This window comes from Mauremys reevesii, linkage group 7, assembly GCF_016161935.1.
Source record: "Mauremys reevesii isolate NIE-2019 linkage group 7, ASM1616193v1, whole genome shotgun sequence".
In the NCBI taxonomy this organism is placed as follows: Eukaryota; Metazoa; Chordata; order Testudines; family Geoemydidae; genus Mauremys; species Mauremys reevesii.
The window spans coordinates 1,606,254-1,630,480 of record NC_052629.1 but is presented as its reverse complement, the minus strand read 5'-3'; the positions used below and the strand labels follow the sequence as shown (position 1 = coordinate 1,630,480).

General features: G+C 55.6%; 2 protein-coding genes across 5 annotated transcripts in view; both read right to left on the bottom strand.

Moving 5' to 3' along the window:
• Nucleotides 1-9,870, bottom strand: part of ARHGAP19 (Rho GTPase activating protein 19) — a 49,285-nt gene extending 39,415 nt beyond the window's left edge. Inside the window, exon 1 of one of the 3 annotated variants that reach the window (XM_039482786.1) lies at nucleotides 9,761-9,870. In XM_039482786.1, the coding sequence (XP_039338720.1) occupies nucleotides 9,761-9,809 (49 nt within the window). In that variant the 5' untranslated portion in view covers nucleotides 9,810-9,870. The remainder of the gene's footprint in view (nucleotides 1-9,760) is intronic. The other 2 variants (XM_039482784.1, XM_039482785.1) reach the window with 2 other exon arrangements.
• A 414-nt stretch (nucleotides 9,871-10,284) lies between these two features.
• LOC120409104 (neurotensin receptor type 1-like) lies at nucleotides 10,285-23,565 on the bottom strand. 2 transcript variants are annotated; one of them, XR_005601124.1, is made up of 4 exons: nucleotides 23,537-23,565; nucleotides 19,180-20,291; nucleotides 13,553-14,737; nucleotides 10,285-10,720 (listed from the first exon to the last, which is right to left on the bottom strand). XR_005601124.1 is itself a non-coding variant. In XM_039546552.1 (3 exons), exons 2-3 carry the CDS (start codon nucleotides 20,108-20,110, stop codon nucleotides 14,331-14,333), a joined length of 1,338 nt encoding a protein of 445 aa, XP_039402486.1. In that variant the 5' UTR covers nucleotides 20,111-20,291; nucleotides 23,537-23,565; the 3' UTR covers nucleotides 13,478-14,330. The 2 variants fall into 2 exon arrangements, 1 of the variants encoding a protein (XP_039402486.1); XM_039546552.1 differs by lacking the exon at nucleotides 10,285-10,720 and having other exon boundaries at nucleotides 13,478-14,737.
• Nucleotides 23,566-24,227: the final 662 nt, after the last annotated feature.

Genomic DNA, 24,227 nt, shown 5'->3' with positions numbered 1-24,227 from the left:
ACAAAGGATGAATATAAACAAATAACACAAGTACATAGGGACAAAACTGGAAAGGCCAAGGCACAAAACGAGATCAAACTAGCTAGAGACATAAAAGGTAACAAGAAAACATCCTACGAATACATTAGAAGCAAAAGGAAGACCAAGGATAGGATAGGACTGTTACTCAATGAAGGGGGAAAAACAGTAACAGAAAATATGGAAATGGCAGAGGTGCTTAATGACTTCGTTTCAGTTTTCACCAAGGTCGGAGGCAATTGGACGTCTAACATAGTGAATGCCGGTGAAAATGAGGTAGGATCAGAAGAGGCTAAAACAGGGAAAGAACAAGTTAAAAATTACTTCGACAAATTAGATGTCTTCACATGACCAGTGCCTGATGAAATGCATCCTAGAATACTCAAGGAGCTGACCAAGGAGATATCTGAGCCATTGCCAATTATCTTTGAAAAGTCATGGAAGACGGGAGAGATTCCAAAATACCGGAAAAGGGAAAATATAGTGCCCATCTACAAAAAGGGTAATAAATCCAACCCAGGGAATTACAGACGGTCAACTTAACTTCTGTACCTGGAAAGATAATGGAGCAATGATGATGACTTAAGCAATCAATTTGCCAACATCTAGAAGATAATAAGGTGATAAGTAACAATCAGCATGGATTTGTCAAGAACAAATCATGTCAAACCAACCTGATAGCTTTCTTTGAAGGGTAACAAGCCAGGGGGAGGGAGTGGTAGCCATGGTATATTTTGACTTTAATAAAGCTTTTGATACTGCCTCGTATGACCTTCTCATAAACAAACTAGGGAAATGCAACCTAGATGGAGCTACTATAAGGTGGGTGCAAAACTGGTTGGAAAGCTGTTCCCAGAGAGTAATCAGTGACTCACAGTCATGCTGGTAGGGCATAAAGAGTGGGGTCCTGCGGGGATCAGTTCTGAGTCCAGTTCTGTTCAATATCTTTATCAGTGATTTAGATAATGGCATAGGGTACACAATACCAAGCTGGGAGGGGCTGCAAGTGCTTTGGAGGACAGAGTTAAAATTCAAAATGATCTGGACAAAACTGGATGAAATTCAATAAGGACAAATGCATTTAGGAAGGAACAATCAATTGCACACATACCGAATGGGACATGACTGCCTAGGAAGGAGTATTGCGGAAAGGGATCTGCAGCTCATAGTGGATCACAAGTTAATACAAGTCAACAGTGTGACGCTGTTGCAAAAAAAGCAAATATCACTCTGGGCTGTATTAGCAGGAGTATTGTAAGCAAGACGTGAGAAGTAATTCTTCCGCTCTACTCTGCGCTGATTAAAAATAAATAATAATATATGGAGATATACCAATCTCCTAGAACTGGAAGGGACCTTGAAAGGTCACTGAGTCCAGCCCCCTGCCTTTACTAGCAGGACCAAGTACTGTTCCTGACTTTTTTTTCCCCAGTTCCCTAGGTGGCCCCCTCAAGGACTGAACTCACAATGCTGGGTTTAGCAGGCCAATGCTCAAACCACTGAGCTATCCCTCCCCCCAGATGTAAGCGGGGGAATGGTCCCGCTGTTGTGGGGAACTTTCCTGGCTTCTGCACTACCCTGGTGAAGCAGGCTAGCGAAAGGATCTGAGTCCTCGCTCCCACTTCCTTTACCCAGAGGCCACCCTGCCCCCGAGGACTCCCCTTCCACTCTCCTGTCTGGCAGAGTCCTCATAACCCCAACAAGGCTGGGCCCAGGATTCCTGGGGGGCTCGACAGGGGCTAGGGTGTCCCCACTCCGGGGTACTCTCTCTGCACTGGGCACCTTCCTGACCCACTGATCATTTCATACAATTTAAAGCAAATACAAGTTGTTTAACAACTAATTTTAAAAAAAAATAAGGAAAAATGGGAACGGTTAAAGGAAAACAGAACACCCTGCTCTGTGGCAGGGACCATCACAAACAGTGTCTCTGGGATGTCAGGGCAGTTCACAGTCTGTCCCTTGTAGGTCCCAGGCCGCCTTCTCAGGCCCTGGCCGTGCTGCAGGGACGCTGCGGGTTGGACACTTGCTCTGGCGGTGGCCACACTCTCCCAGGCTCTGGGTGGCGGGACCCTTCTTCCCAGCATCGCCCCCGCCCTGTCAGGGCTACGATCCCCCCCAAGTCTGGCCTGCAGGGCCTTTTGGCTGAGGCGTCCCCCTGTGCTGGGCCCACTGCCCGGGGTCTCCCCTTGCTCTCCCCAGCTGCTCACCACACCAGGCTCCAGACTGCTCCAGCCCCCGCTCCAGCTCCACTCTGCCTCAGCGCCGCTGCTGCTGCTGCTCTGCCTCCAGCCCCCTGGGCTGCCTCTCTGGCCCCTCTGGCTCTGGTTGCTGCAGCTCTGCTCCCAGGGCAGGTCTGTCTGCAGGCTGCTTCTGTGACTCTGCTCCCAGCTCTGACCTGCTTCCTGGGCTGCCCCTCTGGCTCTGGTTGCTGCGGCTCTGCTCCCAGAGCAGGGCTGCTCTCCCTGGGCTGTGCCTTGGCTTTGGGGCTACAGCTCTGCTCCCAGCAGCTTAGCTTGGGCCCCTGCTCTCTCCTTAGCTCGGCCCTGCAATGTCTGACCCAGGCAGCTCCAGCTCACAAGGAGGAGGGGACCCCCCTGGCCTCCTGACTCCCTGATTAGCCTGCCCGCCCTGTCAATCAGGCTGACCTGGAGCACTGGCCTCTCCCCATTGCCCCTGGGGACTGTCAGTCTCAGGGTCCTGATTTCCCATCGACCCCTCCCCTTTTAGTGCTGGGAGCTAGCAACCAAACACCCCCACTGAATGTTAGTAAGGGGGCAACAGTCCCCTTACAGAAAGTTAATTCAAAATGGGGATGTATCCACGTGAACCATATAGCAGAATATATACTCATCCCAGACGAGTGTTCTGCTGCTTGCAAAGAGGATGAAAGCAGATTAGGCCTCAACTGAAGTATTGTGCCCAGAACTGGACACATTTCAGGAAAGATGTGGACAAATTGGAGAGTCCAGAGAAGAGCAAAAAAATGATTAAAGATCTCGAAAACATGAGCTAGGAGGGAAGATGGAAAAAATTGGGAGATCAATGTGGCTACAACCCCACTGCAAACAGCATTTAAATTGGAAGGTGACATCCAGACAAGAGGACCCTGGAGCAGTGGAGGGCACACAGGCAATCAGACAGGCCAGTCTAGGTAGAAAGTAGTACAGAGTGGGATAGCAGGAGGACTGCTTGAAGCGATGTAGTTAATTCAAAATGGGGATGTATCCACGTGAACCATATAGCAGAATATATACTCATCCCAGACGAGTGTTCTGCTGCTTGCAAAGAGGATGAAAGCAGGATAAGACAAGAGAAATCAAAAAAGAACTTGTATGGACACAAGGCAGTTGGGGGGAGGGGAGTTCCTCAGAATCTGGAAATTGGTGGGGGGTTCCCCCACTCTGAAACATGCATTTCCTGACTGAGCCACGACCAGAGGGATGCATCAGATTTCTCTTCCATGTACTCAACCAAGCCCAGGGAGCACTGACAGACTGAGATTCCTGCGCTACCATTAATCCCCTCAGCACTTTTACAAAAGTAAGTTACACACATTAAATCAAACATGTTCAAAAAGTTCCAGACAGAAGTGAGTCTAAGGAGGGTCATCCTCAAAGGGCCTCTCCCACCCTAAAGCACATGAGCCAGCCCATAATCCAGCTGTCCCCTGCAGGATACCAACTCCACCAGCAAAACGTTGAGAAGTCTCCACAACAAAGCAGAATAATGTCAGGATCAAATCTGAGCTCTGGCAAGCCCGGGGGATAAGCTAGGTCCAGAGCCACCCAGAACTTCCTGCCTCAGGCTATGGCTACACTTGCACTTCAAAGCGCTGCCGCGGCAGCACTTTGAAGCGCTAAGTGTAGTCAAAGCGCCAGCGCTGGGAGAGAGCTCTCCCAGCGCTGTCCGTACTCCACCTCCCTGTGGGGAATAACGTACAGCGCTGGGAGCCGCGCTCCCAGCGCTGGGGCTTTGACCACACTGGCGCTTTGCAGCGCCGCAATTTGCAGCGCTGGAGAGGGTGTGTTTTCACACCCCGCTGCAGCGCTGCAAATTTGCAAGTGTAGCCATGGCCTCAGAGGGTCACAGCTGCCATGTCATTACACAGGGAGAGAGGGGAGGTCTTGCTAGGAAGCCAAGGCAAACACATTAAAACATCTTTTGGGAGACAGCTGGCAGCCAATTACACCTGTGCTGTGCTCTCAGCGAGTGGCTTGCCTCATTCTGCACAAACTGCAGTTTCTGAATGGTGTGAGGAGGAAGCCCCCATCCAACCAGGAAGTGGGGAAGGCCAGGAGTACTGGAGTGAGGGCTCTGCATCGGGAAGAGAGGATGCAATTTTCTTGCCAAGTGCAGATAATAAAATAATGTCATTGTGACAAAAGCTGCAACCTACAGAGGCTGAGGATCCTGTCAAGCTATAAGCCTTTGAAACAAACAGTTGGGGAAACCCATCACATGGATGAGCTGCTACAACCGCCATCATTCTCCCAGTTACTTCCCCCACACTGATTCATACAGACAGCTTGGATTCTGGAGAACAGAACACTGTATGGAACAGAGAAGGTGCCTTGTGAACAGTTTAGGCGAGTTTGGTCCAGTTCTGCAATGTAACCAGGATGTGTGCTTGCTGGCTGTGATGATGCTGTCTGCAGGAGCCAGATGAGGTCACTCAATTAGGGTGAACTGCAAACAAAAGGGGGCAAACAAATCCCAAACGCTGGGGGATATTCCAATACTTAGATTTACCAACCAGCACAAAACAGCTTCTGTAGCACCTCACTGCTTACTCAGAAGTCCAAACAATTAAGTTCTCTTAAAGTACCCAGCCTCAGGCCTCCATCCAGACACACGTCAGATATGATGATGGTTACTGAAAATCTTCTCTCATCATATAAAAGAAAAGGTTCTCCTGATCCCAAAGGACCAAGCCCCAGACCCAGGTCAAATGATAACTTAGATCGTGCCAAAAATACATGCTTATGGCCAATTCTTATTAACTAAGCTAAAATTTATTAAAAAAAGAAAAGTGAGTGTTGGTTAAAAGATCAATATACAGACAGACTTGAATTCAACTCTTGAGGTTCAGATACACAGCAGAGACGAGCTTGTAGTTGCCAAAAGTCCTTTTAGAAATAGTCCATAGGTTATAGTCCAATGTCCATATTCAGGGTGGCTCCAGCCAATGACTGGGGATCTCAATCCTTATGGCTTAAGGTTTCCCCCTCTTGAAACCCAAAGCAGATCTGAGATGAAGCAGGATCGTGTTCCAGGGTTTTTATACATTTCCTGCAGCCTTTTGGCCTGAAAAAACAATATGCTTAACTTTCCTTCTCCTAAGCATCCTGGCAATTAGAACAGGGTAATTTAGCCATTAAATAGTTCAGATACAGGTTACCACAACCTTCAAAGAGACACACAGACAATAATACTATTTCACTCAAGTGTCTTCCTAAATGTTAATATTCCTTTTTTGATCTTTGAATCAAAGCTATAGCAATAGACAAGACTTGTTTGCTGACATCCCAAGACCTGAGCAAGCACCTCCCCTTCTACCTCTAACAACGCGGGCTGCATTTCAAAGCTCTGTTCATTTACAGATCTTTCTAACCAGTCTCTAAAGTTCGGCCATGGGGCAGGTCAGTCTGGGAGGTAATTAACTCCTTCTGGCCCTGTCACCTTTCAATGAAATATTATATTACACTCATAACATCACACTGGCTCTATGCAAGGGCATCACAGAAAGGACAATGCCTGAAAGCAACAGAATGGGAGTGACAGGCAAAGAGACCCATCTCCTGAAGCCAAAGTCAGAGGTGAGAGAAGGAACCAAATGAGAATAGGTTCCAAAGTAACTAAGAGAAAGCTGCCTGAACCCGCTGAAAAAAAAAATCCAGGGCTATTTGCTAAGGAGGGAGAAGTGTCTGACACCCAGCTACAGCCAGGAATGGAGCAATGGGGGCCAAATATGTCATATCACCAAGCCTTGGTGGACTTCAGTGTGACTGCTACTTAAAACATCAAACAGCCATTTCAGTGTGCTGCCCTGCCCTCCCCGCATTTGTTTCCCCCACTGGATATATGCTTAGATCAGCTGTCCTAAAAACTCCCTCTGCCACTTATTCGTCCGGTTTCAGAGTAGCAGCCGTGTCAGTCTGTATCCGCAAAAAGAACAGGAGTGCTTGTGGCACCTTAGAGACTAACACATTTATTTATTCGTCCCTGTCCCCACAGCAGGGGTTGCAGCTCGAGGGGGGGGAGGGGGAAGAGGAGAAGGAGGAACAGAGGTAAAGTGGCCGAGGCTCCCGGCCACAACCGGGGCCGAGGCTGGAGGTGGGGGCAGGAGTGGGAGCAGAGCTGCAGCCAGGCAGCGGCCAGGTGCGCCTCTGGTCCCTGCTTGCCCCCAGCATTGGTCCCAGGCCGGGAATAGAGCCACCAGCAGCAGCTGAGGCTGGTGTGGGGACAGAAGCAGAACCACACCAAGGCCAGGACTGGGGACACAGCTAGGGGCAGGACCAGAGCAGAGCAGGGAGGGCTTTGTGATGCTCCCTCCCTGCCTCTGGGCAGGGTTGCCTGGGCTCCGCTGCACCCCCCAGACATTCCTCCATGCCCCCCTAGAGGGTGCACCCCACACTTTGGGGACCCTCTAGCTTAGACTGTAAGCTTTTTGGGGTAAAGGCTTGTTATTTCCTGCACACATAGTGCCCAGCCCAATGTGGATTCAATTCCCGACTAGCACCTCTGGACGGACGGATGGACGGTGTGACGAAGTGGGACTGTTCGTACTGGGGGCTGGGAATGCTGTGTGCAGTTCTTAAGTATCTAGCAAAGCAAAAGGCCAGTGCAACCGAATGCCTGACACTCTGTCTCCTAGCAACTGATGGCCTGGGCACCTCCCCTGTGAAGGTGCAACCAGAGGTGTTGGAGACAAAGGGGTCAGGTGACCTCCTGGCCCGGGAAAGAAGCTGAGCAGAGAGGAGGGGCCGGAGGGGGCTGGGCAGACTGGAGCTGGCTGGGGAAAGAAGGGAAGCACAGACAGGGCTCTGATTCCCCAATGGGGGCTGTGGGGCTCCTGGGGCCCCAAGATGGACCTAACAGGGGGGATCCTGTTATCTGTGCCTGCAAGACCTGTGCTGGACTGTGTTCCTGTCGTCTAAATAAACCTTCTGCTTTACTGGCTGGCTGAGAGTTACTGTGAATCGCAGGAAGCTGGGGGTGCAGGACCCTGACTCCCGCACTCTCCGTGACAGACGGACACACACAACCAGTTCAAAGACAACATGAACAACATGGGGTGACATTTTACACACTGCCATGGACATGATCACTGGAACAAGGACACTGGCTAGGCTGGTAAACAGAGGTACCTAGATGCTGCTTTGGATTGTGTGGGCAAGTAATGCTCCCCCACCCCCTCTTGTGAGCAGACAATGTACTGGAGTGCAGAAGAACAAGGATCCTACTGTCCAAGCCCAACAAAGCCCTGGATAAGAGCAGGAGGGGGCGTAACATGCCATCGTATAAATAACTGCAGAAAGAACCCTGCTGGGGCTTGGCTCTGGAGGGTTGCCCAACAGGACAGGAATATGTTGTGGGTTTTTTTGAAGTAAGTCTGTCTCCATACTAGATTTTAAGTAAAAAGCAACTGATTTTTTTTCAGTATTTACTGAATACGAAGTGGGGATTCACCCACGAAAGCTCATGCTCCAATACATCTGTTAGTCTATAAGGTGCCACAGGACCCTTTGTTGCTTTTTACAGATCCAGACTAACACGGCTCCCCTCTGATACTAGATTTTAAGTAAGTGTCACTGCCCAGGGTGGGGGGCAAGTGATATCTAGATTGCCCTCAGATAAGGCATTTTCAGAGAGACAAGATGCACTGAACAGGAGGCAGGAGCTTTGCCACAAGCTTCCAGCAGACCCACGTGCCACTCACCTAAACGCCCCTTGCCTCAGTTTCCCCCTCAAATAGGGATAGCGATTGCACTTCCCTCCCTTTGGCTTGGCTGTTTAGACCAGTGGTCTCCAAAGTGGGGTGCGCGCATGGTGTGCAAGACGATCCATTGGGGGGCATGGCAGGAGGAGCACCACTGGAGGGAAAAAGAAAAAAGGGCGGGCGGAGGAGGGAGCGAGCGAAGAAGCTGCCCCCCACCCCGGGCCAGGCAGGGCCACCCGGAACGCAGGGGCTTTAGGGGCTGCAAGGCCCTGGGCTAAGGGGGCCCCGGGGCCCTGGCCTGCAGCTCTAAAGCCCCTTTTGGAATGCAGCCCTGAGTCCTCGGGCCCATGGAGGAGCAGGGGCAGCGGTGCTTTCCCCTTCAAAGCCAGCTGGAGAGGAGCTCTGAAGGGGAAAGCGCCGCTTCTCTCTGGCAGCCCCTGCCCCTGCTCCTCCTGAGTGCTCCAGCCCATACCTGCAGGGCCACATTCCGAAAGGGGCTTTAGAGCAGCCGGCCAGGGCCCTGCTTTAATAATTTTTTTGTGAGAGCAAAAAGGTTTTTTGTACCATTAATAAAAACATTTTCTTTTAAAAAAAAGTATTTCATCTTTATCTCATCTTTTTAATTTCTATTTTGTGTTTTATAATATGCATAATATTAGTACATGTATATAATTTATACATAAATAAATATACATATATTGGGGGTGCATGCTCAAATTTTTTTACTGACAGGGGTGCACGATCAAAATAGTTTGGAGACCACTGGTTTAGCCTATGAGCTCTCTGGGACAGGGGCTGTCTCTTAGTAAGCATGTGTACACAGGGTTAGTGTAACCGTATTGGTCTCAGGATATGAGAGACACCAGGGGGGTGAATGAATTTTACTGCAGTGGTTCTCAGCCCTTCCAGACTACTGTACCCATGTGAGGAGTCTGATTTGTCTTGCATACCTAAAGTGTCGCCCCACTTAAAAAACTACTTGCTTACAATATCAGACCCTGAAACCCAGAAGTGGCACAGCACACCCTTACTGAACCATGGCTGAGTCTCATTTTTACCATGCAATTATAAAACAAATTGTTTGGACTATAAATACTGTACTTCCATTTCAGTATATAGAAGAGTATGAACAAGCTATTGTCGGTGTGAAGTTTCAGCTCGTACTGACTTTGCTAGTGTTTCATGGAGCCTGTTATAACACCAGGCAAACCCCCAGAGGAGCTGAGCTACCCCTGGAAGCGCTGGTTTACTGGAGGAAGGTGCTGGCCACAGACAAGCTTGCCAGCCCCGCAGGGCTCTTCCTGGGGCTTGGGGAAAGCGCTCAGAGGCCTGTCCACACCACCCAGCGTTAGCAGCAGGGCTGTGCCGGTGCGGACACGCTCTTTGCCGCGCTACTCCCAGCCCCGAGCGGCCGCTGGCTGCGCCGCAGGAGCGAGCCCCTGCGCTGTTCTCTTGCCGGGGGACGCGGAGGGAGGCTCGGCGGGCAGCTCGCGGCGCGGCCCCTGCAGAGCCGCCGCTCAGCGCAGGCTGCGAGGCAGGGCCCCCCAGGGCCGAGCAGGGCGCGGCGGGTACTAGGGCACCCAGCCCCGGGGCCGCTGTCCGGCCAGGCCGCGCTGTGGGCCCCGGGGCTCGGCCGAGACCCCGCGCGGGCGGCGATGGCCGGTGCTGGGGAGCGGCCCCGGCGGCCATTGGGGGGTGAAGAGTCTTTCCCGCCCCTCCCCCCGCGGAGACAGGCAGCGGCAGCCCGGGGCCGGGGGGTTGGACCGGACCGGACCGGACCGGACCCGGGCTCGCACCTACCTGCCGCCCCGCCGCTCAGCGGCTCCTCGGCTCCCCGCCGCCATCTCATACCGGCCGCTCCGCCTCCCCATTGGCCTGCCGGACCCCAGCCCCTGCAACCCGATTGGCCTGTTCGAATAATCAACAGCCGACCCGCGCGCTGGCCGGGCGGGGCCGCCGGGTGCGCAAAGGATCCTGGGGGCTGTAGTTTTCCTGGGTGGGAGGGGATCCGGAGGCCCCGCCCCCAGGCTGAGGACACGCCCCGGGGTGGGGTAGCCGGGTTGGGGGGCGGAGCAGACCCTGCCTGAGGAGGGGGTGGGGGAAGGCAGCAGTGCGGGGCGGGGTCAGGGGTTAACAGCTGCCCAGGCTGAGGCAGTGGGGACGTGGCCAGGGGCAGGGGGGTACCTCAGGGCCCCCCCCTCAGTCGCTGGGCAGGCCAGGGCCCCTCCAAAGGGGGTCGGGGTCCTTATCCCCATTGCACAGCCAGGGGCCGGGCGCAGGGCTTGCCCAAACCACAGTCCCCGTCAGAGCCAGATCTCAGACACTGCTCGTACCCCCGGCCTCCTGGGGAGCCAACCCCCACCCCCCGCTTCGTTATCCTGGGGCCACCCCCTGCTGTTACACCCACATAACTGCAGAGCGGTTCCACTGACCTCAAGGCAGTTCTTCCAGATTTACACGGGTGTAACAGAGCCCAGCATGGCCTGACTTCATTCCCAGTTCACTTAGTAACTGAAAGGAGAGTCTGGCTGGGGAGGATAACGACTGTAAAACCAGGGGATCAGCAGTAAGAGGAGAAGTCACTGTGGGACCCATTCTCCCATTAGCCTGAGTCAGAGGTTCTTAAACTGTGGTCCACGAGCTCCATTCAGGTGGTCCGCGGAGAGTTCCCTCTAAGGTGCGCGCCCCAGGGAATGAGGGGCCACCCACGTAGTAAGTGGAGCTGTGCAGGCGTGGCTCCATTAATTCGGTGCCTGGACCCTGGAGAAGATACACATGTAAGGTGAGGTGGTGGCCTTGGGGGAATAGAGGGGTAGGTGGGAGGGGGCAGTGGGGTGAGAAGAGGGGGTGGAGGAAATTTGGGACATGCAGGGCTCCAGCAGCCAGAGAAAGAGGCGACTTTCCCCAGCTCCAGGGCTGTGGCTGCTGGGGAGAGAGACCCCCCTCCCCTTCCCAGCCTCTGCTCTGTGGCTGCTGTGGTGGGGGAGGAACCCCGCTCCTTCTCAGCCCCAGCTCGGGAGCTGCCACTGCAGGGGAGAGACAGAGAGACTCCCCCCATCCTTCCCAGCCCCATCTGTTGGGCTGCCGTGGAGGGGGAGAGAGGGCACATCCATCCCATTAGAAAGGTAAGACTGTGTGCTTTTATTTGTAGAACAAAGATATGTTAATTATTATTACGGTTTTTTTATATAGCGCTTTTATCCAAAGCATTTTACAACAGGTAGCTAACAGTACAAACAACATTTGGAACGATCATTAAGTGGTCCGCCAAGACCCTCAGCAATTTTCAAGTGGTCCGTGGAAAAAAAGTTTGAGAACCACTGGCCTAGGTGATGCAGGGGAGAGCAGCGAGGGAGCTGGAACTCACTGAGTGCCTTTAGCATTCCTGCCGAGGTGGCTTGGTTCCCCTGCTGAGGAAACTGGGCCCTTCGCTCCGGGGTCCCCTTAGCTCATGTTGATTACCTCCATGACTGGCCCAGCCAGAATCCACTCCCTCCCAACCTGCACAGCTCCCTTGCAGGAGAAAGGGAGGAACATGCGTCACAGAGTTTGGGAGGAGACAAGGCCCTGCACCCCTGGCTTCCTGCGAGTCACCGTGACTCTCAGCCAGACAGCAGAACAGAAGGTTTATTAGACAACAGGAACACAGTCCAAACTAGAGCTTGTAGGCATAAACAGAACCCGTTAGTCAGGTCCTTCTGGGGGGTTGGGATCTTAGACCCCAGCCTTGGGGTTCCCTCCGATTCCCCAGCCAGCCCAAAACTGAAACTCCGCTGCAGCCATCTCATTCCCCCCTCTCCCCGGCTCCTCCTCCAGCCTTTGTCCAGTTTCCCAGGCTAAGGTGTCACCTGGCCCCGTGCACCTCCCAGCTCAGGTTACAGGCTCAAGTAAAGTCTCCCCCTGCCCTCCCATCCCCCATGCAGACAGTCCCAGTAAAACCAGAGGACATTCCCAGGTCAGTCCACCCCGCTCCCTACTGCGTCACAACATGCCACAGAGACAACACACATACAAACGTCCACCTAAGCAGGCAGAGGTCTGCATGTGGAGAGACCCCGCTATGCAGTTTTCAGGGTGATAATCTGGCTTGCAACATTTAAGCACTGGTTTTCAGAGGTGCTGAACACCCACATCACCAGTTGGATTCAGTGATCCGTAAACCTCACCACCTTTACAAAGCGGGCTCCTAGAGCCTGACAGAACATGAGCAATAAACAACACTGGAGGTGTAGGAAGAACAAGTCATGCCAAAAACCTGGGTTGTTTTTTTTTGACAGAATGGACAATCTTTGGACAAAGAACACAGCAGGTGTCATGTTTCTGGCCTTAATAAAGCACCTGATATGGTGATTCACAAAATCATATTAAAATAAATAATTCCAGCTGTCTCGGATAGGAGCATAGTCACATAGACTAGAAACTGCTCGACAAATAACGGACAACAATAGAGCCATAAAATGACCATGGCAATGGACTGACTTGGAGGTGAGTCTAGTGAGGTGCCCCATGCTGGGGTGGTAGGTCTCATCTTATCTTATTTAAATGAGCTGAAAAAGGGAGCGAGTCGTGATAAAATCTCCAGATGATGCAAAACTGAGAGAAGCTGCATCCGCCATGGAGGACAGAGAAATTGTACAAAAGGTCACATATGTTAGAAACATTGGCAGGGAATTACAGATGAGATTCAACTTGGATAAATGCAGCTGATGCATCTGGGAAAATAAAACCATCTGGGAAAGAGAAATGAGTGAATGAGGAGAGTGGGCAGAGGATTAAGCAGCAGTTTGCAATGCATTGTGCCAGAAAGAAACTAACCTGATTTTGGGCTGCCGAAGCAGAAGCGTGACATGCAACAAGAAGCTGCTATTCTGACTTACAGCCCTCAATACAGACAGACACAACTCTGTTATTAGGCCAGATCCTGATAAGATCCTGCGTTTTTTCTCAGACCTCACTCAGGGAAACCCCCACTGAAGTCTAACCGCTGACCCTAGTAAGCTGAAATATTAAGAAAAAAAAAATCATGTGGATATGACCTTGTATTCTGTGCCCATGGGATTTGCCACAGGATCCATCCCTGCCACAGAACTGTGTTCCTCAATCTCAGCCTCCACTTCAAACAACAAGGTCTCAAGCTCTCTTCTGGTTGTACAGGTAACCTTGAAATCATGAGCCAGGTGAAGTGAAGCCGCGTTTTGGTCAAGAAGCAGCAGGCCGAGAAAGGCAGGCTGCTCCATCATCATCGCACGGGGTGTTAATGCCAAAGACTATTTAAATGTCAATATTTGTAACTATTTCACTGCCGATCGTTTAGCTAATGTGCAGTCTCACCATCTCCAGCTGCCTCTTCACTACCCTCAAAAGCCCCAAAAGCCCCAGTGTTTGTGCGTCTCTCTCAAATGCGCCTGCAGCTCCCCTGGCCACTCCGATGAGTTACGCGTTCTCACTGCAAACGTGTGTGGGACAGCATCAAATAAATGGCATGTAATATCAGAATAACTCAGAGGACACTGCTGATTGGATTGTGCACTTTCAGATTTAATTTAAAAACTCTATTTTTAATTAAAATTAAACTCCTGCCAAATTTCCCACCTGCTGCCTCAGAGCCATGCAGAATCCAGGAACTGTGCCAGAGACTCCAGGCCCAGCTTGTCATTGTGTAGCCGGGGTTTTGGCTTCGGGATCCATTCTCTCCTACATGGAAATACCGGCTCCAGGCTCCAGTGGGAGTTGTGTCTGAGTAAGGACTGGGAGGTAGCAGCGTAAGGAGCTCAGGGTTTGCTCTGGGATTCTGTGCTATTTTGTGGAGTTGACTCCATGTCCCAAAGGATTTTGGGATTCGTATCCGTATCTTGCATCCGTTCTTGGAACGAAGGAAACCTGATCAAACTGAGGTTGGGGGACACCCTAACTGGAGAAGGAGGGAGGGAGCCCTAGCCCTCCACAAAGTCTGTTCCTTTCTCCTGTTGCAAAGGCCCTCCAAATATTAGCCCGCCCAGCACCAAGAGAATACACAACTAGACTTCAAGCAGGTACAAAGCCTACACTGTGCCACACAGACTGAGCCATGCACCACAATAGTGACCGAAGCGCCTCACCACAGCAAACACGCCACAAACAACTCAGCAACGGATTTCCACACAAGAGCAACAACTGAACAGCGGAACTGCTAGCTAGTCAGCTGTTACACCAGCTGCAATCCCTGCTGCAGTAAGCTTCCACTTGGTCCCCTAGCACCCACAGGGAGGGGAAAGTGTGCAAGCACGAATGCATGTGCCCCAGGCTGTCTCTCACATGACTGTGCCAGGACATTGTGAATAGTGCACGGCTTTCTCTATTATGCACAGGCTGGGTTTGCGCCGGGTGAGGCTCATGGGCCCGCTCTCTTCCCACAGGAGAGGAGCTGTGGCTCACTGCGCTGAGAGTCTCTGGAGGATTTGCTTGGCTCCCCTTTGGTGGAATTTAAGGTCCACAAAGATCTTCCAGCCCTGGGCGCTTGCCCTCCTGACCTGACACAGGAGCCTTGCAGTTTCTTGCTGATCCAGGGCAGGAGTGGGGGGAGACTTTCGCGGCAGGCGGTGCGGAAGGAGGCTGAGGAGATGCAGAAGAGGAGGGGGTCCAGGGCACTGTTGAGGTACCAGAGAGGCAGTGAGAGGTAGGTCTTCAGCCAGGTGTAGAGCACCAGGACGCTGGTGCTCCAGCTGTGAATGTAAATGTGCATCAGGGATGACGCCGTGTCGGGGAAGTTGCAAAAGAAAAACGCAGCCACCACAGCACCTGCATGGAAGAGAGGAGAGAGATTCATGCCCAGCCGCATTGCACAGGGCTCCTTGCATAATGGGATTCTGCAGCCATGGAATGACCATAGCACTGTCCCTCTTTTAGAACCTGATGCACAGTTGCACCCCCAAAGTCAGATTTCATTTTTAAAAAGTCTATTTCTGCCTTTTTGGTTTCAAAGAAAACTTTCAAAAGGGACCCAACTGTGACCAACACAGTGACACCTGCCTGAGTCTGCAAAGAGCCTGAAACCACAGCTCTGGAAGAGAAAAATTACACCTTGTTCATCACGATGAACTTCAAAATCACATCTCCACTTGAATATTTTTAACCTGCTCTAGTCGCAGTTAACACCTCAGCTTGCTGTAACAGAGAGATCAGAAAGACGGTTTAATTTCCCTGTTTTTTCAGTATTTCTTTTGTACATGTGACAATGCTTTCTGTATAGGTATTGTCACTATGTCATGTAGAAACAGGGAAGAGAAAAACATTTTAGAAGTAGGAAAATGGGATGTAAATCGACAGAAATCAGCCAAGTGCTAATGGGCAGAGAGATTACTCTGAAAATGTTTTTTATGTTTCCTGGATTTCATCTTGAGGGCTTCCTGGAGATTTTAAGCCTCCACACTCAACCATCTTGCTGGTGATTGTTAGAAAAATATGAAGTAAATAAAATAAAAACTAAACAATAATAATCTTGCTTCTGGCCTTGCTTTTAAACAAGCTAAATAAGCAAGCAAGAGAATGTAAGTGAAAGCACAAGGCTGCACGACTTGCCCTCCAGCAGGTAGCCTGGCCTTTCAGTAACAAGAGAAGATGAGGGGCTAATGGAGCAGCAGGAAGGTGTTAAAAGAAGATGCAAAGTCTGAAAAAAAGTGACCACGCCACAAGTAACCCCGCTCCTTGCCCCTCCCACCAGGTACAAAAGAGGTGGTCTCGTCACCCCCAGGCTCCCCAGAACGGAACATCACCATGGTGGTACCAGGGGAGGGGCCCTACAAGTCTCATTCAGTTTGCCTGGAAGAGGGAGCTCCACTGGCGTGCGGAGAAGGAGGGGGTTCTAGTGGCGTATAGAACAGTAGTTGGGGGATGGAAAGAGGAAACTCTCCCGGCGTATAGCGATAGCCCGACTGTGTAAAGAGCTTCGAAATATGCTTGATTGTTTAGCCCCAATAAACCCATCCAGCTGCCGGCAGACTGGACTCTGGACTGTTATGTTAAGTAAGGGTGGCAATACCATACCAGGCCACCCTGACTTCTGCGCTGCTGCTGGCGGTGGCTCTGCCTTCAGAGCTGGGATCCCGGCCAGCAGCAGCCACCGCTCTCCAGCTGCCCAGCTCTGAAGGCAGCGCCACCGCCAGCAGCAGCACAGAAGTAAGGGTGGCAATACCTCAACTCTCCCTGCAATAACCTTGCGACCCCTCCCACAATTCCTTTTTGGGTCAGGCCGCCTGCAATTACAACACCATGAAATTTCGGATGTAAATAGCTGAAATTATGACATTTATGATTTTTTAAATCCTATGACCGTGAAATTGACAAAATGGACCGTGAATTTGGTAGGGCCCTAGGTATAGTGTACTTAGACTTTCAGAAAACCTTTGGCAAGGTCCCTCCCCAAAGGCGCTTAAGCAAGGTAAGTAGTCATGGGATAAGAGGGAAGGTACCTCTCACGGATCAGTGACTGGTTAAAAGATAGGAAACAAAGGGTAGGAATAAATGGTCAGTTTTCACAGTGGACAGATGTGGGGAAAGGAGTCCCCAAAGATCTGTTCAGGGACCAGAGCTGTTCCACCTATTCATAAATGATCTGGAAAAGGGGATGAACAGTGAGGTGACAAAATTTGCAGATGATACAAAATTACTCATATAGTTAAGCCCTAAACTGACTGTGAAGAGTTACAAAGGGATCTCGCAAAACTGGGTGACTTGGCAACAAAATGACAGTTGAAATTCAAATTGATAAGTGCCAAGTAATGCACATTGGAAAACATCATCCCAACTATACATATGATACAATGGGGTCTAAATTAGCTGTTACCACTCAAGAAAGAGATCTTGGAGTTGCTGTGGATATGTCTCTGAAAACATCTGCTAATGTGCAGTGGCAGTCAAACAACCTAACCGAATGTTAGGAGCCATTAGGAAAGAGAGAGATAATAACAAAGAAAATATCACAATGTCTCTCTATAAATCTATGACACGCTCACACCGTGAATGCAGTTCTGGTGGCTCTATCTCTAAAAAGATATATTAGAATTGGGAAAAGTACAGAAAAGGGGAACAGACATGGTCAGGGGGATGGAACAGCTTCCGTAAGAAAAGATTAAAAAGACTGGGACTGTTCATCATGAGTGGTGTGGAGGAAGCGAGTAGGGAAGTGTTATTTACCCCTCGGACCCGAGATCACCCCAGGAAATGAACAGGTAGCAGGTCTAAAGCAAACACACGCAGAGTATTTCTTCACACAAAGCACCGTCGGCCTGGCGCACTCCTTGCCAGGGGTGTTGTGAAGGCCAAAAGTGTAACTAGGTTCAGAAAAGAACTAGATCAGTTCCTGGAGGCGAGGTCCATCAATGGCTATTAGCAAAGATGGCCAGGGCCACAATCCCAAGCCTCTGACTGCCAGAAGCTGGAAGTGGACAACAGGAGATGGATCACCTGATCATTGGCCTGTTCTGTTCATTTCCTCTGAAGTGTCTGGCACTGAGCACTGTGAAGCAGGACACTGGGCTAGATGGACCATTGGCCTGACCCAGGCTGGCCGTTCTGATGTTCTGATACGGGCTCAGGGGCCGTGAGTTGCAGTCAGTTTCCTGGGATGGGGAATGAGGAAGTCAGCCTTCCTCCTCCACATTTAATGTCACCTCTTGCCCTGCCCAGCTGAGGGCAGGATGGGGAGATGCAACCCCTCCCAGCACTGCGATCCTCAGCTGCCTCCTGTGCGCCAACCCCCCAAATCAACTCTCACACCTTCCCTCAGTGCCAAATGCCCCCCCAGCCTTGCCCAGATACCCCAGACCTCCCTGTTGCTTACCACCACACAGAAACCTGCAGCGCAGTGAAAATCCTGGGGCAGCGTACAATGAATGGATTGAGTAACCAGCTGATCGGGCTTGCTGTACAGATTGCACTGGGCTGGGCAGTAGGGGCAGCAAGGGAGAGAGGGCTGGGGGAGCAGAGCCCCTTAATTCTGGTTCCAGGGTCCCTATTGAATCATTTAGGTCTAACATGCCGCACGGGCCACAGGGCCGTGGTTATGGATGGGCTGGGCAAGGCCATGTGGGAAGTAGACAGGGCTGGGAGGGGACTGGACCGTGTGGTTTCGCTCAGCTCCGGCCTCCAGGAGGGATGAGCCCACCGACAAGGGAGCGTTCGCATAGAGAGTGTTCCCTGTGCTCGGCACAGAGGCTGCTGCCGGACCCGACTCCTTTCGTGGCTGCAGGAATTCCTGCCTGCAAAGGGAGCTCGGGGGAATTGGCAATCCCCAGTAGCGGGCAGGGCGCTGAGTGCGCCAGCCACCTGCAGAGCAGAACCCAGGAATGGAGCGCGTGGATGGAAGGAGTCAGAGACATCTGCTCAGCCTTCTGGAGGGGTCTGACTAACCGCGTAGCCAGGACGGTCTGTTTGTTCCAGAGGCGCTGGTACGTTGGGCTTTGCACATGGACTGTGAGCTCCTGGGGCAGGGAGCACGGCTCCCTGCGTCTGTACAGAGCCGGGTCCAATGGGCCTGATCCCGACGGAGGCCTGCGCCGTTCATGCCACAGCACTAAGAATAGCAGTGTCAGGACTGCACTTCCTGCTGGGCAGATGGGAACGGCGCGTCAGCGGCTGAAGCTGTCAGGATGACTCTGCTAGGAGCATGTATGGGGTTGGCGTTCTCTCCCCGCGCTGGGGTTGCTTAACTCCTAGGTGCACCCTGGATATTGGATGTGGCAGTCGGATTTATGCAGCTTTTCACTCCTCCAGTTCGTTAATACAAATTATTTATTTTACTGATTAAAACGAGTCTCAAAACCAGTTTAGATTTTCAAAGGGGCTGGAGGAGGTGCAGGATACCCTCCCAGGCCCCCACATTGTCCCAGGCCCACCAGACTGTCCCAGCCTCGCTGGACTGCCCCAGCCGCACCGGCGCATCCCAGGCCCACCAGACCGGTGGCCTCTGAGTTTGGGACTCGGTCTGAGCCAGCTGGGGCCTGGATTTCAGAGGTGCCGAGCATTCACGCTGACCAGGGGCTCCCAGTGTGCAGCAGCTCTGAGAATCAGGCCCCAGGTGTTCAGAGATGGCCTCTTAGAACTGGGGATGAGAGGCCACGTATGGAAGCGTTGGGTCTTCCCCCTTCCCACCTGTGAAATGGGCTGAAGACCCTGCCCTGCCTCAGGGAAATGCTGCAGGGCCCTGGGACAGCACTGAGCGCCGTTCAGAGGCTGTCACTCACCCATGAGGTGCCGGGCCTTCCTCTCTGATGGAGGCATGCTCCCGGGCGGCTGGTTGACCTGCACGGAGAAGCCCCCTGAGCAGGGCTGGGTCAGCCCCATCTCCTCCCGCTGCCGGCGGGTCTGGCTGAGGTGGCGGAAGATGAGGAGGTGGAAGGTGACGATGGCGGCCAGCGGGAGCAGGAAGCAGAGGACACTGCGCGCTTCAATGATGCTCTTGTAGATGGCGTAGGGCTCGGGCTCCAGCATCTCGCAGACGGTGGAGAGGAAGACACTCTTCTCCCGGCGGGTGGAGGTGTAGTCCAGGATGCAGGCCGACGCCTGCCCGTAGACCAAGGTGAGGGGCGCCGAGCTCACGAGGGCCAGCAGCCAAATGAGCGCCAGCAGGTGGGCCATGCGCGACTGCCGCAGGCCGGTGATGGCCCACATGGGGTGGCAGATGGCCACGTAGCGCTCCGTGGTGAAGGCGACGATGGTCCAGCTGGTGGTGGCGCAGCACAGCTGGCGGGCCATGAAGTAGAGTTTGCAGACGGCGTCGCTCAGCGCCCAGGGATAGTACTGCCAGAAGTAGCGGTACAGGGTCACCGGCACGGTGAGCAGCATCAGCACGTCGGCTGTGGCCAGGCTTAGCAGGTAGAAGCGCACGGCGCTTGCCCTCATGCGCCCGCTCCGCAGCAGCGTCAGCACGCTCAGCCCGTTGGCCAGGAGCCCGGAGACGAAGAGCAGGCTGTAGAAGACGGTGACGGGGATGGCCACGTAGGCGGGCTCCTGCTGCTGGGCGCTGATCAGGAGGTGCTGGGGGTCTGGCTGGGTCACGTGGGCCCCCGCCATGCTGTTCCGGGCCGACCGGTTCTGAGCAGTCAGGTACCCCAGGCACTCACTGGCCCCAGCACCCAGGGGCTCAGAGCCGTTCGGGCTGGAGCTCGGGGCCATCCAGGCTGCCGGGGGGCCTCACCAAGGAGCTGGGCCAAGAGAACTGCCGAAGCAGCTTCAGAATCCGACCCCCTCAGCCGAGTGCTGAGTCCTGCCTCTGCAAAGGGGGTAGCGCAGGGAATGCTGGGAAGGCGCGGGATTCGGGGCAGGTTTCTCCTGGTTCAGCCTGACTCCTCGGCCCCTGGAGGGAAAGCAATGAGCTGTCATGGTTTGTCTCCCCCCCTGCAGAGGGGCCCCAAGGGGCCCCGGGGGGGGTTAGATGGCTTCACCCCGCCCACCATCCCGTCCCAGCCCTCCCAGACACTGGCCGCTCCCCCTGCTGAGGGAGGCAGTGGCAGGGCTGGGAAGAGGACTCAGGGCCCCAGCTCTGCCCACTAGCCCTCGCTGTCTCTCAATGTCAGGGGGCGGGCGGCAGGCGCCATCCACTCGCCTGTCTGGGTGCCCCGCAGAAGGCGGCTGTGGCAGGATCCCGAGGGGAAGGGCGTCAGAGCAGCAGCAGCTCCGAGTGATCAGCCCTAGAGCCAGGCAGCCGGGACAAAACCCGACCGGGAGGTGGGAACAAAGGGGGAGAGGGAGGCTGCAGGGCTGCACCCCCTGGCGTCGCCATGGCCGGGGGAGGAGCAGCTGGGTGAGGACACTGGGGCGGGGGCTCAGTTCAGCCAGCCCCAGCAGACGCCTGCACAACCCACTTGCTGGGGCAGACACCAGCTGGAGGGGCAGGTCTGACCACCCAGCTCCCGTCAGCGGGCTCAGCCCCAGGTCCCAGCGCATGGCACAGCCCCGCGGCGAGCGGCGAGCGGCTCCCCTGGCAGCTTCCCCAGCAGGGAGCGCTGTCCCTGGGCCCTGGCTCAGCCCCACAGTGCCATCCACGCCGTGTCCTTGCCGGGGGCAGGAAGTGTCCGGGAAACATAGCGTCCCCCCCTTGGCTGCAGCTGCTCCCAGGGCGAGGGGGCAGAGGCCTGCCCGCCCACGCTAACGCCAGGTGTGTGCTTGGCACGGGGCAGCTAACGCGGCATCTGGGTTAGCGGCCCCAATCCACCCCTGGCTGCCCTGCAGGCTTGGCCTTGTGCCCCACAGGCTGCAGGCCGCGCTGCTGGGTCTGCGCTGCTAGCGGGGCCAGAACACACCTGGGTTCGCAAAGCAGCCCTACCCTGAGCTGCTGGAGGTGGGGCTGAGCACAGGTCCCCAGGGGCCACCCACGGAGCCAGCTCTGCCCCTTTCCTGCTGCAGGGAGGGCACAGGCCACGTTGTCCCTTGGCACATCCCGACTGGGGGAGCCTGGATACTCAGGGCTCCCTAAACGGCCAAGCGGGGACCCCGCAGCACCTCCACGGGCTAGCGGGGGGAAGGACTTCCTAGGAAGCTGCTCTGCAAGGAGCTGCCTGGGGCAGAGGGCCCTTCCCCATGGGGCAGACGGAGGGGCTGCTGGGGCACACCCTCTCCTCTCCCTCCATTTCCCCCTACTGCCAGCATTCACCCCACACACACAGCCCCAGCCCCCTGTGCTTCTGGGGCGCACCCCCCCCTCCCTCCAACCCCTACTGCCAGCATTCACCCCATACACACAGCCCCAGCCCCTATGCTTCTGGGGCGCACCCTCCCTCCAACCCCTACTGCCAGCGTTCACCCCACACACACAGCCCCAGCCCCTATGCTTCTGGGGCACACCCTCCCTCCAACCTCCTACTGCCAGCGTTCACCCCACACACAGCCCCAGCCCCTGTGCTTCTGGGGCACACCCCTCCCTCCAACCCCTACTGCCAGCGTTCACCCCACACACAGCCCCTGCCCCTGTGCTTCTGGGGCGCACCCTCCCTCCAACCCCTACTGCCAGCGTTCACCCCACACAGCCCCAGCCCCTGTGCTTCTGGGGCGCACCCCTCCCTCCAACCCCTACTGCCAGCGTTCACCCCCACACACAGCCCCTGCCCCTGTGCTTCTGGGGCGCACCCTCCCTCCAACCCCTACTGCCAGCGTTCACCCCACACACAGCCCCAGCCCCTGTGCTTCTGGGGCACACCCTCCTCCAACCCCTACTGCCAGCATTCACCCCCACCCCTCCTACTGCCAGCGTTCACCCCACAGACAGCCCCAGCCCCTGTGCTTCTGGGGTGCACCCCACTCCTCCAACCCCTACTGCCAGCGTTCACTCCCACAGCCCCAGCCCCCTGTGCTTCTGGGGTGCACCCCCCTCCCTCCAACCCCCCTACTGCCAGTGTTCACCCCACACACACAGCCCCAGCCCCCTGTGCTTCTGGGGCGCACCCCCCCTCCCTCCAACCCCCCTACTGCCAGCGTTCACCCCACACACACAGCCACAGCCCCCTGTGCTTCTGGGGCGCACCCCCCTCCCTCCAACCCTCCTACTGCCAGCGTTCACCCCCCACCCCTCCTACTGCCAGCGTTCACCCCACACACACAGCCCCAGCCCCCTGTGCTTCTGGCGCGCACCCCCTCCCTCCAACCCCTACTGCCAGCGTTCACTCCCCACAGCCCCTGCCCCTGTGCTTCTGGGGCGCACCCCTCCTCCAACCCCTACTGCCAGCGTTCACCCCACACACAGCCCCTGCCCCTGTGCTTCTGGGGCGCACCCCCCCTCCCTCCAACCCCTACTGCCAGCGTTCACCCCACACACAGCCCCAACCCCTGTGCTTCTGGGGCGCACCCCCTCCCTCCAACCCCTACTGCCAGCGTTCACCCCCACACACAGCCCCTGCCCCTGTGCTTCTGGGGCGCACCCCTCCCTCCAACCCCTACTGCCAGCGTTCACCCCCCACACACAGCCCCAGCCCCCTGTGCTTCTGGGGCACACCCCCCTCCCTCCAACCCCCCTACTGCCAGCATTCACCCCCACCCCTCCTACTGCCAGCGTTCACCCCACACAGACAGCCCCAGCCCCTGTGCTTCTGGGGTGCACCCCACTCCTCCAACCCCTACTGCCAGCGTTCACTCCCCACAGCCCCAGCCCCTGTGCTTCTGGGGCGCACCCCCCTCCCTCCAACCCCCCTACTGCCAGTGTTCACCCCACACACACAGCCCCAGCCCCTGTGCTTCTGGGGCGCACCCCTCCCTCCAACCCCTACTGCCAGCGTTCACCCCACACACACAGCCACAGCCCCTGTGCTTCTGGGGCGCACCCCTCCCTCCAACCTCCTACTGCCAGCGTTCACCCCACCCCTCCTACTGCCAGCGTTCACCCCACACACACAGCCCCAGCCCCTGTGCTTCTGGCGCGCACCCTCCCTCCAACCCCTACTGCCAGCGTTCACCCCCCACACACAGCCCCAGCCCCCTTGCTGCTGGGGTGAGCCCCGACCCCGCACCTATCGAGGTGCCCCGCGCACCCCACCTGCCTGTGCCGCGTGCTGGGGCGCCCTCCCGGTCTATCCGGCACCGCCAGCCCGGGGCGCCGGGTCCCGCACTCACCTGCGCGGAGCCTCGCGGCGCTGCCGGGAACCGGGCTGGGGGCTGCGGCGCTGCCGGGCGGCCCCGGGGGGCGGCTCCAGCCCAGGGACCTGCCCCACGCCGGGCACAGCCCGACCCCTGCCCGGCTCAGCGCTCGGGGCGCGGCGACCTGGGCTCGGGAGTCGGGACCACCGGGCCGGGGCTCGTGGTGCTGGGGCAGCCCAGGGCACACGGGCTGCGGCCCCCAGGCTGCCCCCAGTCAGCGCCCCGACCCCGGGCAGCGCCCCGACCCCTGGGCATGGGACCCCGCAGCCAGCGCCCCGATCCCCCTGGGCATGGGACCCCCCCAGTCAGCGCCCCGACCCCCCGGGCACGGGACCCCCCCTGTCAGCGCCCCGACCCCCTGGGCAGCGCCCGACCCTCCGGGCATGGGACCCCCAGTCAGTGCACCGACCCCTGGGCATGGGACCCCCAGTCAGCGCCCGACCCGGGCAGCGCCCCAACCCCTGGGCATGGGACCCCGGCCAGCGCCCGATCCCCAGCCAGCGCCCGACCCCTGGGCACGGGACCCCAGTCAGCGCCCTGACCCCCCTGGGCACGGGACCCCCCCCAGTCAGCGTCCCGACCCCCCTGGGCATGGGACCCCCGGCCAGCACCCCGATCCCCGGGCATGGGACCCCTGGTCAGCGCCCGACCCCTGAGCATGGGACCC

Bases quoted from the DNA above. Each gene is read 5' to 3' on its own strand.
- LOC120409104 (XM_039546552.1), bottom strand. From the start codon at position 20,110: ATGGCCCCGAGCTCCAGCCCGAACGGCTCTGAGCCCCTGGGTGCTGGG. The intron at 14,738-19,179 runs GTGAGTGACAGC...TCTTCCATGCAG, and splicing joins GAAGGCCCGGCACCTCATGG to GTGCTGTGGTGGCTGCGTTT.